This window comes from Coregonus clupeaformis, chromosome 15 (genome assembly GCF_020615455.1).
Source record: "Coregonus clupeaformis isolate EN_2021a chromosome 15, ASM2061545v1, whole genome shotgun sequence".
NCBI classification, from domain to species: Eukaryota; Metazoa; Chordata; class Actinopteri; order Salmoniformes; family Salmonidae; genus Coregonus; species Coregonus clupeaformis.
In genome coordinates, this window is record NC_059206.1 from 31182052 (window position 1) to 31198962 (window position 16911).

General features: G+C 42.0%; 1 protein-coding gene across 1 annotated transcript; it reads left to right on the top strand.

Annotated features, from left to right (window-relative positions):
* The first annotated feature begins 2114 nt into the window (after window positions 1-2114).
* Window positions 2115-8916, top strand: LOC121583356 (trichohyalin). The gene is made up of 9 exons (XM_041899535.2): window positions 2115-2268; window positions 2448-2467; window positions 3011-3352; window positions 5017-5031; window positions 5350-5424; window positions 5709-6323; window positions 6477-6545; window positions 6919-6993; window positions 7083-8916. The coding sequence occupies exons 2-9, from the start codon at window positions 2452-2454 to the stop codon at window positions 8366-8368; spliced, it is 2493 nt and encodes an 830-aa protein (XP_041755469.1). The 5' UTR covers window positions 2115-2268; window positions 2448-2451; the 3' UTR covers window positions 8369-8916.
* Window positions 8917-16911: the final 7995 nt, after the last annotated feature.

The window sequence follows — 16911 nt, forward strand, 5'->3', positions numbered from 1 at the left end:
TTGAGTATCTGGAGCATCAGCAATTGTGGGTTCGATTACAGGCTCAGAATGGCCAGAAACAAATAACTTTCTTCTGAAACTCGTCAGTCTATTCTTGTTCTGAGAAATGAAGGCTATTCCATGCAAGAAATTGCCAAGAAACTGAAGATCTCGTACAACGCTGTGTACTACTCCCTTCAAAGAACAGCGCAAACTGTCTCTAACCAGAATAGAAAGAGGAGTGGGAGGCCCCGGTGCACAACTGAGAAAGAGGACAAATACATTGGAGTGTCTAGTTTGAGAAACAGACGCCTCACAGGTCCTCAACTGGCAGCTTCATTAAATAGTACCCGCAAAACACCAGTCTCAACGTCAACAGTGAAGAGGCGACAATGTGCCATTGGAACACAGGACTGATGGTTGCTGATAATGGGCCTCTGTACGCCTATGTAGATATTCCACATAGCCATTTACAACATTAACAATGTCTACACTGTATTTCTGATCAATTTGATGTTATTTGAATTTACTTTTTTTTAAATGTTCTTTCAAAACAAGGACATTTCTAAGTGACCCCAAACTTTTGAACGGTGGTGTATATATATATATTATATCCAAGGGAATGTCATCCAATTCTGGTTTTATATTTTACATGTAGCTTGTAAACTGCTGTGTTCATATTTATTTTTATGAAACAGGAGGATGTGTTGCACTTTAGGTTGAGAGTATAGTGAGCAGAGCACAGCTGGTAAACAGTTTTTAAAATGTGGGTGCGGGTTTAATGACTTCAACACTGAATAATGGCACTCAAGCTGCTTGATTTGGTTTATAGACACACTTTGTGTGAATTTAAGGCCTTTGGATCTCAAGCCTAAACCTCCTGCACCATGCTCTCTGCCCCTACTCATTTGGGCTACTCAGTTTTTGGAGGTTAATTACTGCCATCTGCTGGATTATAACAATACTGTATGTCATTACATTCCCACTCTCACAGTTGTACTGTTGATCTCAAGCAGTCATATGTAGCATCCATCAAAGCACATTTGCAATGCAAATGAAGGGCATTTCACACATTTACATTTTAGTATTTTAGCAGACGCTCTTATCCAGAGCGACTTACAGTTAGTGAGTGCATACATTTTTTCACACACACAATATCAGCATTGACTGTAGCTTAACTGGATATTGTTGTATTGAATGTGTAAGAAATAGCTATAGGTAAAGGGCCAGATAGGTAACCGTTTACAGAGTATGCAGTTCATTATTAGCCTACTCATTCAACAAGCACCAGCATCAGCCAGACTGAAGTTACAGAAAGTAATGTAGGAAAATCACCTCTGGCCGGGCAGCTTCATCTTGTAGCAGGTTGAAGGACTAACTTACTTCCACTAGCTACTACTTATACTAGCTAGCATGAATATAGCCACTAGCCAGATAGGGCTAGCCAGCCTGCTAGCTAACGTTAGTCAGTTAGCCAACTTTCTAGATTGTCAGCAGTAACGTTAGCCGGCTAATGCTAGCTAGCCAGGTAGTGCAAGACAACTTTGTTCAGTTTTTGTTGAGTTCGTCCAATTGGTATGCTAACTTCGTGATAAGTTAAGCATCTTAGCTAACATTACTATTTTTTATTTTCCTGTCACACAAATGTCTAATACTTTATCTGTGCTGCCGACACTGCAGCTCAACCCACCCAGACTGTAATTAAACAAACACCCTGCTATGCGCGGTGAATGTTCTATTATGGGCCGTGTACTTCCAGGTATGAACAAAAATAAAAAATAAAAATGGGATACATTTAGTCATTATTTGTTTTCTGTTAGTCGAATAACTCGATGCACAATTTGGACACAATAAACGATAAAACGAGTTGATATCCGATTTTCGTTCAGAAAATTCTGAAACCAAACACAATACATTAGCCATTTCCCGTTGTTAATTTCCTTATTTGAATGGAATAACCATTGAACGGACGATACACGGACCGTACAGTAGGTTTTTATGAATAGTGAGACAAGCAGAGAAAACGACGCAAATAAGAACATTAGGAAAGAAGAGGGCAGTGTTGGCAACTCGCGAGAGGGGAGTTACTGCAAGGTTAATAGAAAGTGAAAGTGTTTTTCACTGGGTGGTACAGGCCTGAAGTGCAAGTGTTGTGTAAAAACGTTGTGTAGATAGTTGTATATCACATGTATTTGTATCGTAGAACAATTTTTGTGAATATGGGGGCATTGTTATGGATTTAAATCAAACGTTTTGAATCTGAAGTGGATGACGTGAAGACGAATAAAGGTAAGAGGAGATCTCAGTATATTTCACTTTCCAAACTAGACACAACACTCCTGTTTTAAAACTATTAGGAATGGAGAAAACATTTTTTTGTATCTTGTGCTTGAGAAAAATAAATAAAGTATCTGATGAATAGCTGGTGGAATGATGTAAATATAGATGTTTTCTCTTTTTATTGCAAGGAAAATGGCCAGAGTTCATAGTAAGTCATCATTTTATAATTCATTATTAGATTTTCTTACACATATCTTTGACAACAATACTAAACCAGTTATGTAAAGTGAAATGAGTTTGAGACTTCTCTTTGTGTAGAAATGTCATTGGATGTAGTGTGTTTGGAAGATGAGGAGTTGTAGCTGAGTTTGTGTCTGAGAAACAGCTCTACTGCTCCATGGTGACTTCTCCCGCCAAACATCCATAGCTGCTGGAAGTAGGGGTGCTGCAGCACCCCCTGAAAAAAATACAATAAACAATTGCAGCACCCCCACCACCAAACTACTTCCTGCAGCTATGCAAACATCTCCTTTTAATTCACAAAGTAGTATTCACATTCTGCTATGCTATATTTATCATTTGAGTCAGATAAATATGTCTGCCTGGGATTGTTTGTTTTATTTTAGAGGGTAACATTGTCCCTGTCATTTTATGTCTATTTCTTTTAAAATTATAAATGTACTGATAGTATTTGTGTACCTTACACAGATGATGTCATTAAGCCAGAAATATTTTCTCTCTTTCTGAACAGATGAGTTTAAACTCACCACCACTGATAAGATCTATGTGGTGGGTGGTCCCGGAGATGATGTCACCCTCCCCTGTCACCTCTCACCTGAGACCAGTTCTGTTGCCATGACGATCAGGTGGTTTAGGTGGACAGAGTGTATTTACCTGTATAAGAATGGCCAGGTGACAGAGAGGAGTAGCTATGAGGGCAGAGTGAGTCTGATCACCCAGGAGCTGGAGAGAGGCAACGTGTCTCTGAGGCTGCGAGACTACAGGGGGAGGCCAGATGAAGCAGTCTACGTCTGTCAGGTCATCCATGGAGAACAGAAGGAGGAGGCTGCAGTGTATTTATGGGACACTGAAGGTACAGTAAGTGCTCCAGTACATGTTTATAAACACCTAAACAACAACAATAACAACCAGTCTCTTTCTCTTATACTTTCTCATGTAGATAGGAGTTCATAGTAGGAGTTACAATGAATAGACTAGATTCATTCTGAATATGAACTACACTGAACTAAAATATAAACGCAACATATAAAGTGTTGGTCCCATGTTTCAGGAGGCTCAGTTGGTAGAGCATGGTACTTCCAATGCCAGGGTTGTGGGTTCGATTCCCATGGGGGACCAGTACGAATGAAAATGTATGCACTCACTACTCTAAGTTGCTCTGGATAAGAGCGTCTGCTAAATGACTAAAATGTGTAAATGTAAACAGCATGATCATTACACAGGTGCACCTTGTGCTGGGCACAATAAAAAGCCACTTAAAAATGTGCAATTTTGTCACACAACACAATGCCGCAGATGTCTCAAGTTTTGAGGGAGTGTGCAATTGGCATGGAATGTCCACCAGAGCTGTTGCCAGAGTTGAATGTTAATTTCTCAACTATAAGCTGCCTCCAACGTTGTTTTAGAGAATTTGGCAGTACCTCCAACCGGCCGCACAATCGCAGACCACGTGTAACCATGCCGGATTGTGGGGGGGTGCTGCTGAGGAGTATTTCTGTCTGTAATAAAGCCCTTTTGTGGGGAAAAACACATTCTGATTTGCTGGGCCTGGCTCCCCAGTGGGTGGGCCTGGCTACCAAGTCGGTGTCCCAGACCCACCCATGGCTACACCCCTGCCCAGTCATGTGAAATCCATAGATTAGGGCCTAATGAATTTATTTCAATTGACTGATTTCCTTATATGAACTGTAACTCAGTAAAATCTTTGAAATTGTTTAATGTAGCGTTTATATTTTTGTTCAGTATAGTTATAATGCATATTACAATCACTTTGAGCTTGATGTCCTACAGCAGGGATGGGAAACTGGCATTCCGCGGCCCCCGCTTTTGAAGGCCCCCGGATCAATACATTTTCTTGGGGGGGGACACTCAATCGGGGTCTCAATTGTTGCGAGTTAGAATAGCAGAATACACAAGGTGCAATTTCGAAATGTGGTTGTGCATCAGCAGTTTTTCTCTTGTTATGTCAGTCACTGATAGGGACTGACATAACATAATTAGCCCATGTCAGCAAAACATTTTTAGATTGGTAAATTAGTCTAGCGGCCAGCTATGGATGTGGGTACGCAGACCCGCGAGCAACTACGGCCCCTCATGATGAGTTCAGGTTTTTTGTGGCCCCCATCCCCATCAAAGTTGCCCATCCCTGTCCTAAAGCATTTTAACCATTCCAACATTACTGGTCACATCCCTTGATTCTCATTAGTAATGAATGTGATGCACACTCATACCCCTCTGATGCATATCACATCACTATGGCATTTGATTGGATAATGTGACAGATACAGATGTAGGATCTTAATTTGAGCCAGTTTGCTACAGCAGGAAAATAATTAATTTCAAAGTGGAAATGACAAACTTCAGAAAACGTTTAAAAACTCAAATACACTACAACAAAAGAGTGATCAAATTAATATCATACATCTGTAGTGATTTGAAGGTAATGATAATAACGAATACATTCTGTTTTACATTATCATTATTCATGACTGTCCATCTGGGATAATGGATGATCAGGAGGATGGCATTTGGGTGAGTAATTACTTATTTGTCGGTTTTGCTTATTGACATCCACCTGCTTTTACCTAGCCCTGCCTCCTCCCACAATACTGTATATCTGCAATAGAACCCAATGTTGGTCATGCTAAAGAAATGTTAATTGAATTCATTACCAGAAATGGGCCAATAAGAACATGATATTAATGGAACTAACCAGATCTCATTGGTGTCCACACTCTCCACATGAGAGAGAGGTTTGAGTAACTGGAGAAATCTGATTGGTCCTGTTTGTCCTGTATTCAGGTGATGTAGTCTACCACACAGAACTCACCTCTCTGTTTTACACCATAGATTCAGGTTCAGAGTATTTACAAATTGAGACCCAGAAGGAGAAGCAGACGAGGGAAGCGTCATCTGGTGAGCTTGGTAAGTATGGATAAGAGAGGATTGGTTCAGGGAACATGATTGATGTCATTCAGTTTTTCAGACTAATTCATTTGGTAATGTTTCAAATAGTCAATATATGATTGGTTCAACTCAGATAACTGTTGACTGTATAAAATTTTTTTTTGTATCACCTCCATCAAATCATAAGGTGTCTTCTTGGTATACTTCTGAATGAATGAATAAATGCATGAACGAATTAACCAGTCAATCAATCAATCAATTATATAACCAATCAATCAAATATGCTAATTGTTCTCCCTCAGAGTTGAAGATGGAAAAAGAATTAAAAGACATATCCAGACTACCAGCGGTACATATTGTACTTGAAGACAAAGAAAAACAACTAGAGGAGATGAGGAAGACATTGAGGGAATCTGAAGAGAAGCTAAAAGACAAGGACTCAACACTGGAGGAGAGGAATAAAGAACTGAAGGACACAGAGAGCAGACTGGAGAAAACCACAAAGCAACTGAATGAGAACATCAAACACCTCCAGGAGAAAGATACACAACTGGAGGATATGACCCAGCAAGTGAGAGAGAAAGAGAGACTACTGGAGGACACTGCCGAGGTGGAGAAGAGTAAGAGACAACTGGAGGCACTGGGGAAGGACCTGCAGGACAAGAATAGCCAAGTAGAGAACTTCAGAGTCCTACTGCAGGATAGAGACAGTAAACTAGAGGACAGGAACCACAAACTGGGAGAGAAAGACAAGGAACTAGAAGAGATAAACAAACGACTGCAAGAGCAAGACAAACAACTACAACAGAGAGAGAAACAGTTACAGGATAGCAACAAGCAACTAAAAGACAAAGAGAAACAACTAGAAGAGAGAGATAAACTACTGGAGAATGTCAGGAAAGACAATACACAACTTGGTGAGATGGGAAAGCAATTCAGTTATCAAATGTATCACAATTCCGACAAGGCTCATGTCACAGAAGAATGTCCATAATAATTTACCTTAACTGCCATTTTTAAAGTTGTTTGGCATTTCCCAATCATGTTCGTAATGTCCTTTATCATTTCAGCTCAACAGATATGTGATGTGAAGACTGAGGTAGAGAGACTGAGAAGAGAGACCTCAGCCCAGATGACTGGTGAGTGAGAGACAGACACACTGGTCCTTTTTTGTAACAACTTCTAATATACTTTTATGAAATGATTACAGGATATACTTATATGATATGTTGTGTTTTATAGACTGTATATTATTATTGTTGTGTTGTGGAGAGGCATCAGTTAAAGGCCCTTCATTCCCATTCAGGAGAAGAAACAGTATGGAGGGGAATCCTCCAGAAAGTGACTAACTGATGCAGTCTGACCATCACTAATGCCAACATTAATTAAACTAGTTTAATTTACATGTTCTACATATTGTTCTAGTCATGCTGCCTGGTTTTTTTACTCATGATTTTGATTTCTAAATGTAATTGTCCCACACATGTCTTAATGGTTTGTATTTTGTTACAGTGGGAGGAGAGACTTCAGATACAGACACCACTCTCCTAATCAAGAAGAGACACAGCATGAAAGAACCTCTACAGAGTGAGTTACTGATGATGATTACACTGTGTTCTAGTGGTCTAACCTCCAGAGAGGAAGTGTGTTGAGCGGTGGTGTGTGTTGTGTTGCAGTGGGAAGAGAGAGCAGCAGTCCAGACTCCCCAGTGTCTCCCAGTGTGTCTGAGCTGAGACTGGTGCTGCTGGGGAGGACTGGGGCTGGGAGGAGTGCAGCAGGAAACACCATCCTGGGCAGAGAGGAGTTTGGGGCCCAGGCCAGCCCCTCTGCAGTGACCCAGAGGAGTAAGAGGAGAGTGGGGGAAGTGTGTGGGAGACGGTTGGTGCTGGTGGACACTCCAGACTGGTTCTGTCCTGGACTCTCTCTGGAGGAGATTAGACAGGATGTGGGGCTCTGTGTCCGTATGTCTGCCCCGGGACCCAACGCCTTCCTTCTGGTCATATCAGTGGAGCCCTCTAATGGGGAGGAGAGAGGGGTGCTGGAGAGAATGGAGGAGATGTTTGGGGAGGGTTGTTGGGGACACACTGTGATTCTATTCATCCATGCTGATGGCCTGAAAGAGCAGAGCATTGAGGAGTTTCTCCAAGCAGGGAGTCAGGACCTCCAGCAACTTGTAGAGAAATGTGGGAGCAGGTACCACGTCCTCAACATTAAGGACAGGCCCCATGGCACTCAGGTCCCAGAGCTGCTGGAGCAGGTAGAGGAGATGGTGGCAGGAAACAGAGAGAGATTCTACAGCAGTCAGACCTACCAGGAGGCAGAGACCCAGGTCAGAGAGATGGAGGGAAAGATCCAGATGGAGAGACTGGAGAGGAAACAGAGGGAGGAGAGAGAGATGAGAGAGAGGCTTGAGAAGGAGCTGCAGGACTCTCTGTTGAAGAAAGATGGCGTAATCCAGAAGCTCAAGAGAGATATCAGGATACTCAGAGAACGAATAACTGAACTGGAGAGACCGAAGGAAGAAGAAAGGGATGAGGAGAAGAAAAGAGAGCTGGAGAGAGAGCTACAGAGATTTAGAGAGAAGAGAGATAGGAAGGAGATGGAGGAGAGACACGGGCAGGAGATTGAGGAGATGAGGGGAAACTATGAAGGAGAGGTCAGAGTTGAAGCAGACAGAAACCTGATGAAGATAGTCCTACCTGAGTTACAGAGGAACATCATGATCTCACAGACAAAGATGGAGAGGGAGTTAAGCAGACAGTTTGGGGAGAAGGTTAGACAGATGGAGGAGAAGGATGGAGAAATGGAGAGACTGAGACATAACTTGAAAGAGGTCAGTGAAGCTCACTCAGTGTTGGAGGAGAGACTGGTAGGAGAGGGGAGAGGTCAGAGGGCACTGAGTGGAGTGTTGGGCTGGGTCAGGAAAAACTCATCAAGTTGGGTTCTCCACAATCTGATATGATTCACCATCACAGTCCATGTCTAAAACCAGTTTAGATCTACTGTCCACTGTACCGTGGTGTGTCATAGTGACCATGGGGAATACAGGTCAGAATAATGTCTGGTTCTGTCTACAGTATCTAGAGAAGGAATGGGCAGGGTCTGTACAGATCTTGATGAGACTTAGACCGGGATTCCAAACCAACGTAGATGAGTAACTTCACACAGAGTGGAGGGTGCAGGAGGAGCTGCTGGAGGGGACCTGGGGGAGTCAGAGACTGAGAACTAAAGATCTAAATTAGACTTTTACTCAGTGTTGGAGGAGGGCCACTATTGAACAGAGAGAGAACTACACTGTATTTACCCAACATGAAACATACAGTAGATGTCTATACAATGTGACTGATTATGAACAGGACCTATTGCGGGGTAAATACAGTGTGGTTCTCTCTATGTTCAATAGTGGCCCTCCTCCAACACTATCTCTACAGTGTATGATTAATGAGTTATTCATTTCATTACATACAGTGCCTTGCAAAAGTATTCATCCCCCTTGGCGTTTTTCCTATTTTGTTGCCTTACAACCTGTAATTTAAATGGATTTTTATTTGGATTTCATGTAATGGACATACACAAAATAGTGCAAATTGGTGAAGTGAAATGAAAAAAATAACTTGTTTAAAAAATAAATAACAGAAAAGTGGTGCGTGCATATGTATTCACCCCCTTTGCTATGAAGCCCCTAAATAAGATCTGGTGCAACCAATTACCTTCAGAAGTCACATAATTAGTTAAATAAAGTCCACCTGTGTGCAATCTAAGTGTCACATGATCTGTCACATGATCTCAGTATATATGCACCTGTTCTGAAAGGCCCCAGAGTCTGCAATACCACTAAGCAAGGGGCACCACCAAGCAAGCGGTACCATGAAGACCAAGGAGCTCTCCAAACAGGTCAGGGACAAAGTTGTGGAGAAGTACAGATCAGGGTTGGGTTATAAAAAAATATCTGAAACTTTGAACATCCCACGTTGCACCATTAAATCCATTATTAAAAAATTGAAAGAATATGGTACCACAACAAACCTGCCAAGAGAGGGCCGCCCACCAAAACTCACGGACCAGGAAAGGAGGGCATTAATCAGAGAGGCAACAAAGAGACCAAAGAGAACCCTGAAGGAGCTGCAAAGCTCCACAGCGGAGATTGGAGTATCTGTCCATAGGACAACTTTAAGCCGTACACTCCACAGAGCTGGGCTTTACGGAAGAGTGGCCAGAAAAAAGCCATTGCTTAAAGAAAAAAATAAGCAAACACGTTTGGTTTTCGCCAAAAGGCATGTGGGAGACTCCCCAAACATATGGAAGAAGGTACTCTGGTCAGATGAGACTAAAATTGAGCATTTTGGCCATCAAGGAAAACGCTATGTCTGGGGCAAACCCAACATCACTCATCACCCCGAGAACACCATCCCCACAGTGAAGCATGGTGGTGGCAGCATCATGCTGTGGGGATGTTTTTCATCGGCAGGGACTTGGAAACTGGTCAGAATTGAAGGAATGATGGATGGTGCTAAATACAGGGAAATTATTGAGGGAAACCTGTTTCAGTCTTCCAGAGATTTGAGACTGGGATGAAGGTTCACCTTCCAGCAGGACAATGACCCTAAGCATACTGCTAAAGCAACACTTGAGTGGTTTAAGGGGAAACATTTAAATGTCTTGGAATGGCCTAGTCAAAGCCCAGACCTCAATCCAATTGAGAATCTGTGGTATGACTTAAAGATTGCTGTACACCAGCGGAACCCATCCAACTTGAAGGAGCTGGAGCAGTTTTGCCTTGAAGAATGGGCAAAAATCCTAGTGGCTAGATGTGCCAAGCTTATAGAGACATACCCCAAGAGACTTGCAGCTGTAATTGCTGCAAAAGGTGGCTCTACAAAGTATTGACTTTGGGGGGGTGAATAGTTATGCATGCTCAAGTTTTTTGTTTTTGTGTCTTATTTCTTGTTTGTTTCACAATAACAAATATTTTGCATCTTCAAAGTGGTAGGCATGTTGTGTAAATCAAATGATACAAACCCCTCAAAAAATCCATTTTAATTCCAGGTTGTAAGGCAACAAAATAGGAAAAATGCCAAGGGGGTTGAATACTTTCGCAAGCCACTTTTTACTTAAACATTACTTCCAAGTTACTTTGTTAAAATGTATATCAGTAAATTCATGTTTTTAAAAGTAAAAAAGGCCTATTCCTTTTCGTGTGTGCACCCATCTGTCATCTACTGGAGAAAGCACAAGGGTGTGGTGGTAGCCTTAAGGTTAGATAACTGGGTCATTTAACAGAGGTTTGCCGGTCTGAGTTTCAGTGCTGATGGGGTTAATCTGGCAGGTATTACCAGCAAGATAAAGTAACGTTTATTATGTGATCTTTGATCAAAGTTAATCCTCAATTGAGTTTGTGCGTCCATTGTTTTTATGTGGGTACCATATAAAATAAATCACAACAGCTGTGATGGAAACAGGAAGTCTCGGTACAATTGTATAAATGCTGACAGATAATTTGTTTGTTCGATATGATGGGATCTTTTTGTGTCTGTGAAATGTATTATGTAACAAATGGCGGTGGAAACGCCTTTATGCACAAATATATTGATATAATAACCATCATATTGAAGTAAATTTGGAGTCACGCGATGATATGGTGCGTGGTTCTCCAACTACGACTCGGGATACCATACAGTTTATTAGGCTACAGATGAAATGCATAATGATAAACTTCACAGGATGACGATAGCCTTGGACGGTGATCTGATGCTCATTTCCAATAAATATTGAGGGTCTTATTCTGGTGACATGATGATCGATGCTTGAATGCCATTTGACAAATACAAATATTCTCGCTCTTATCCATAATAATCTCATCATGTAGACTATACCCACACAGCCTACCTGTACCTTAACTGCGAGCTGTTATCTAGAGACCACGTGCCAAGACTAGAGTAGGCACATTTCCTATTTAAGGCAACAGTTTTTGTGACAAACCTATCGGTTGCGATGAAAACACATTTAACTTTTCATCCGCAATAAGTCAGGAAACCTGTTTAACATCCCATCCAAAAGACAGCACCCTACACAGAGGAATGTCCTCAATCACTGCCCTGGGATATTTTTTTGACTAGAGAAAAGAGTGCCTCCTACTGGCTCTCCAACACAACTTCCAGCAGCATCTGGTCTCCCATCCACAGACTGACCAAGACCAACGCTGCTTAGCTTCAGAGGCAAGCCAGCAGTGGGATGCAGGGTGGTATGCTGCTGGCAACTGTGAACCTACCTGTGACATTCAGCCTTTGAGTGTGACATGAAGAGGGGTTGAGGCTGTTAGAGAGGGGGGTGTGCGTGTGCATGTATTCTGTAATATCGTTGATGTGTGTGTTGTCAGTCAAAGTGACGTCTTAACAAGTATAGCTGGTTGTTCAGTTGAACACTAATGTGGGCAGAGGCAGAGACAGGCTGACATCTTCCTCACTTTCTTTCTGTTGTTGCAGGATACCCGTTGTTTTTCTGCTTTAGTTTTTCCTCCATTTTATACCTTTCTGCTATTCCTTTTAGACTAGTCATTCATCTCTCTTGGTGGTTTGTTTGAACGTCTTGATTATGAGTGTATGCCTGTGAAAGTGTGTGTCTGTGTGTGTGTGTGAGAGAGAGAGAACATGTGTGTGTGTACTGAGCTAAAGTGCATTCAGAAAGTATTCAGAACCTTTTCCACATTTTGTTACATTACAGCCTTATTCTAAAAAAAAAATGTTTTCAATCCCCTCATTAATCTACACACAATACCCAATAATGACAAAGCGAAAACAGGTTTTTAGAGATTTTGGCAAATGTATTAAAAATAAAAAACAGAAATACCTTATTTACATAAGTATTCAGACCCTTTGCTATGAGACTCAAAATTGAGCTCAGGTGCATCTTGTTTCCATTGATCTTCCTTGAGATGAGACTCAAAATTGAGCTCAGGTGCATCTTGTTTCCATTGATCTTCCTTGAGATGTTTCTACAATTTGATTGGAGTCCACCTGTGGTAAATTCAATTGATTGGACATTATTTGGAAAGGCACACACCTGTCTATATAAGGTCCCACAGTTGACAGTGCATGTCAGAGCAAAAACCAAGCCATGAGGTCGAAGGAATTGTTCGTAGAGCTCAGAGACAGGATTGTGTCGAGGCACAGATCTGGGGAAGGGTACCAAAAAAAATTCTGCATCATTGAAGGTCCCCAAGAACACAGTGGCCTCCATCATTCTTAAATGGAAGAAGTTTGGAACCACTAAGACCCTTCCTAGAGCTGGCCGCCTGGCCAAAGCTCCAGAGTTCCTCTGTGGAGATGGGAGAACATTCCAGAAGGACAACTATCTATGCAGCACTCCACCAATCAGGCCTTTATGGTAGAGTGGCCACATGGAAGCCACTCCTCAGTAAAAGGCACATGACAGCCCACTTGGAGTTTGCCAAAAGGCACCTAAATGACTCTCAGACCATGAGAAACAAGATTCTCTGGTACGATGAAACCAAGATTGAGCTCTTTGGCCTGAATACCAAGCAGCACGTCTGGAGGAAACCTGGCACCATCCCTACGGTGCAGCATGATGCTGTGGGGATGTTTTTCAGCGGCAGGGACTGGGAGACTAGTCAGGATCGAGGGAAAATGAATGGAGCAAAGTACAGAGAGATCCTTCATGAAAACCTGCTCCAGAGCGCTCAGGACCTCAGACTGAGGCGAAGGTTCACCTTCCAACAGGACAACATGCCTAAGCACACAGCCAAGACAATGCAGGAGTGGCTTCGGGACAAGTCTCTGAAGGTCCTTGAGTGGCCAAGCCAGAGCCCGGACTTGAACCCGATCTATGTAAATGTGGTATTTCAGTTTTTATGTTTAATACATTTGCAAACATTTCTAAAACGCAGTTTTTGCTTTGTCATTATGGGGTATTGTGTGTAGATTGATGAGGGAAAAAAACTATTTAATTAATTTTAGAATAAGGCTGCAACGTAACAATGTGGAAAAAGTCAAGGGGTCTGAATACTTTCCGAATGCACTGTACTTCGAGTTGTTCTTCCTTTTTTGAAAATCTGAACAAATGGCACCTAGATGTTCCTGTTCATAATTTATTGGCTTGAACACAATGAAAAAAAGCCTTAACTGTGAAATGTCAGTAGGTGGAACTAAGTGATGTGAACTGTGTGTGTTTTATATTTTAGCCATTTAGCAGACGCTCTTATCCAGAGCGACTTACAGTTAGTGAGTGCATACATTTTTCATTCTGGCCCCCATGGGAATTGAACCCACAACCCTGGCATTTCAAGCGCAGTGCTCTACCAGGTTTTGAGATGGACTGTGATTTTTTAGATGGACTGTGGCTTTAACTCATACTTTTTAATAAATGTATCAAGTATATAATAGAAAACACTGAGAATAAATATGAAATTGGTCTTGCTCATCCCTGACAATGGAGTAACTTGAAGTTATTTAAAAAAGAAAGCAGACTTTAATGGATGTTTGTATATTTTGTAAAGTTTGACGACTGGTCGACTGGTGTCCTGAATTGAATTGTAATGTACATAAGCTTTCTTGTCTCTCCTTCAAGTCGCATGTTGAATAGTTTCAGTTTGGTATATTTATTGTATTAACAAAATAATTTTTATTCTGAAGTCAACTCGACTACATCCTTTGTTCTGAATGATATTTTCTGGAAGGGTTTTCAAAGCTGCAGTACTAGTTGATGGCCAACAGAGGTCAGTAAAAACCAAAGGATCTGGAGGAGGACTGAACGGTGGTTGATCAGGTTCTAATGGATTGTGACTACTACATTGATCCTTCAACCAAAGTTTTAGACGTCTTCGTGATTGACTGATACTATGGATACCGGGGACAAAGAGTTGAAGAGATCGAAAGGAGCAAAAAGACAGAGGGACAAAGATGGCCTCATGGCAAACTTCATGCAGGATTCCAGTTCCCCCTCACAGTGATTATTTGCGCCATTTTGAACCAATGAGGGGATATGATTAAGCTGGCCTGTGCACTCTGGTTAGTGTAGTTTGCACTTGGTTAAAAAGTTATTGCATTTGTTTTAGAACTGTGCTGCCTCCTGGGCATGAGCCGGGTGGCCGGTTCTGGCTGACGGCAAAGTCAGCTGAAAACGAAAGTGACGTTAGTTAAGCACGTGGAGTAACGAGTAAGATGATGTGTTTTCACATGCTAAAGTGATTGCTTTTGATAAAAACGCTTTATCTGCCTTCCCAATGAAAACAAGTTAGGATAATTCATTTAATTTATATTTATATAATCGCACACACACACAGCTCCTCTTTCACGGTTCTTCCATCAGGACCAATTGGGCAAACAGGTCTTGTGTCGGAAAATAATCAAATCCAGGAAGAGATTTTTGTGTTTGTGTGTGTGTGGCCTTCTGTATTTCCTATCTCTGTCTGTGATTCTCCATAGGGGTATACTACGATGCAAGCTAGATCTACTCAGGCTTTTCTTAAACTAGCCAGTTTAAATTAGCTTCACATTCCAGCTAGTGCTTCATCCGTATTACAAGGGTGGATATTGCTCGTCCTCCTGCTGCTCACTCTAGCAGGTTTAACTGCGCGTGCATGTCGCACATGACTAGTCGAATGCCAAACTCTTAACTGAGACAATGCTGCAACATCAATCCATGGGCGAGTCAGAGCCACGTTCGTTAATGCCTTCCTTGGACTGCTTTGGTGTGCTTATCAATGCACAAGCACCTTTTTTCCCACTCCTATCAATAAAATCATTTTATGAAGTCACACAAAAGTTTTACTGTGCCTGAAGTTTCAAATGCATTCTGTCATTACTAAACGTGTACTGTCATAGGTATTTTAACATCACAATTTTTTAACACAAAAAAACATTTGAGGGAATCTGATTTTATAGGTACTCAACTCGCAACTCAGACACTTCATTCAGGATAAATGGAGTAAGCCCTGAGTTAGCCTGCCACGGAGCAGGTTAGTTCTGAAGGATTTGTTGCCATAGAAAATTTGGTGGCTAAAGGGTGAGCCACTTTCGTGGTGCTGGTTATGCCGAGTTGAACTCAAAGTTGACCATAGTTACGTTGCTAAGTCCTCAAACCAGGTACAGTGGGGAAAAAAAGTATTTAGTCAGCCACCAATTGTGCAAGTTCTCCCACTTAAAAAGATGAGAGAGGCCTGTAATTTTCATCATAGGTACACGTCAACTATGACAGACAAATTGAGGAAAAAAAATCCAGAAAATCACATTGTAGGATTTTTAATGAATTTATTTGCAAATTATGGTGGAAAATAAGTATTTGGTCACCTAAAAAACAAGCAAGATTTCTGGCTCTCACAGACCTGTAACTTCTTCTTTAAGAGGCTCCTCTGTCCTCCACTCATTACCTGTATTAATGGCACCTGTTTGAACTTGTTATCAGTATAAAAGACACCTGTCCACAACCTCAAACAGTCACACTCCAAACTCCACTATGGCCAAGACCAAAGAGCTGTCAAAGGACACCAGAAACAAAATTGTAGACCTGCACCAGGCTGGGAAGACTGAATCTGCAATAGGTAAGCAGCTTGGTTTGAAGAAATCAACTGTGGGAGCAATTATTAGGAAATGGAAGACATACAAGACCACTGATAATCTCCCTCGATCTGGGGCTCCACGCAAGATCTCACCCCGTGGGGTCAAAATGATCACAAGAACGGTGAGCAAAAATCCCAGAACCACACGGGGGGACCTAGTGAATGACCTGCAGAGAGCTGGGACCAAAGTAACAAAGCCTACCATCAGTAACACACTACGCCGCCAGGGACTCAAATTCTGCAGTGCCAGACGTGTCCCCCTGCTTAAGCCAGTACATGTCCAGGCCCGTCTGAAGTTTGCTAGAGTGCATTTGGATGATCCAGAAGAGGATTGGGAGAATGTCATATGGTCAGATGAAACCAAAATATACCTTTTTGGTAAAAACTCAACTCGTCGTGTTTGGAGGACAAAGAATGCTGAGTTGCATCCAAAGAACACCATACCTACTGTGAAGCATGGGGGTGGAAACATCATGCTTTGGGGCTGTTTTTCTGCAAAGGGACCAGGGCGACTGATCCGTGTAAAGGAAAGAATGAATGGGGCCATGTATCATGAGATTTTGAGTGAAAACCTCCTTCCATCAGCAAGGGCATTGAAGATGAAACGTGGCTGGGTCTTTCAGCATGACAATGATCCCAAACACACCGCCCGGGCAACGAAGGAGTGGCATCGTAAGAAGCATTTCAAGGTCCTGGAGTGGACTAGCCAGTCTCCAGATCTCAACCCCATAGAAAATCTTTGGAGGGAGTTGAAAGTCCGTGTTGCCCAGCGACAGCCCCAAAACATCACTGCTCTAGAGGAGATCTGCATGGAGGAATGGGCCAAAATACCAGCAACAGTGTGTGAAAACGTTGTGAAGACTTACAGAAAACGTTTGACCTGTGTCATTGCCAACAAAGGGTATATAACAAAGTATTGAGAAACTTTTGTT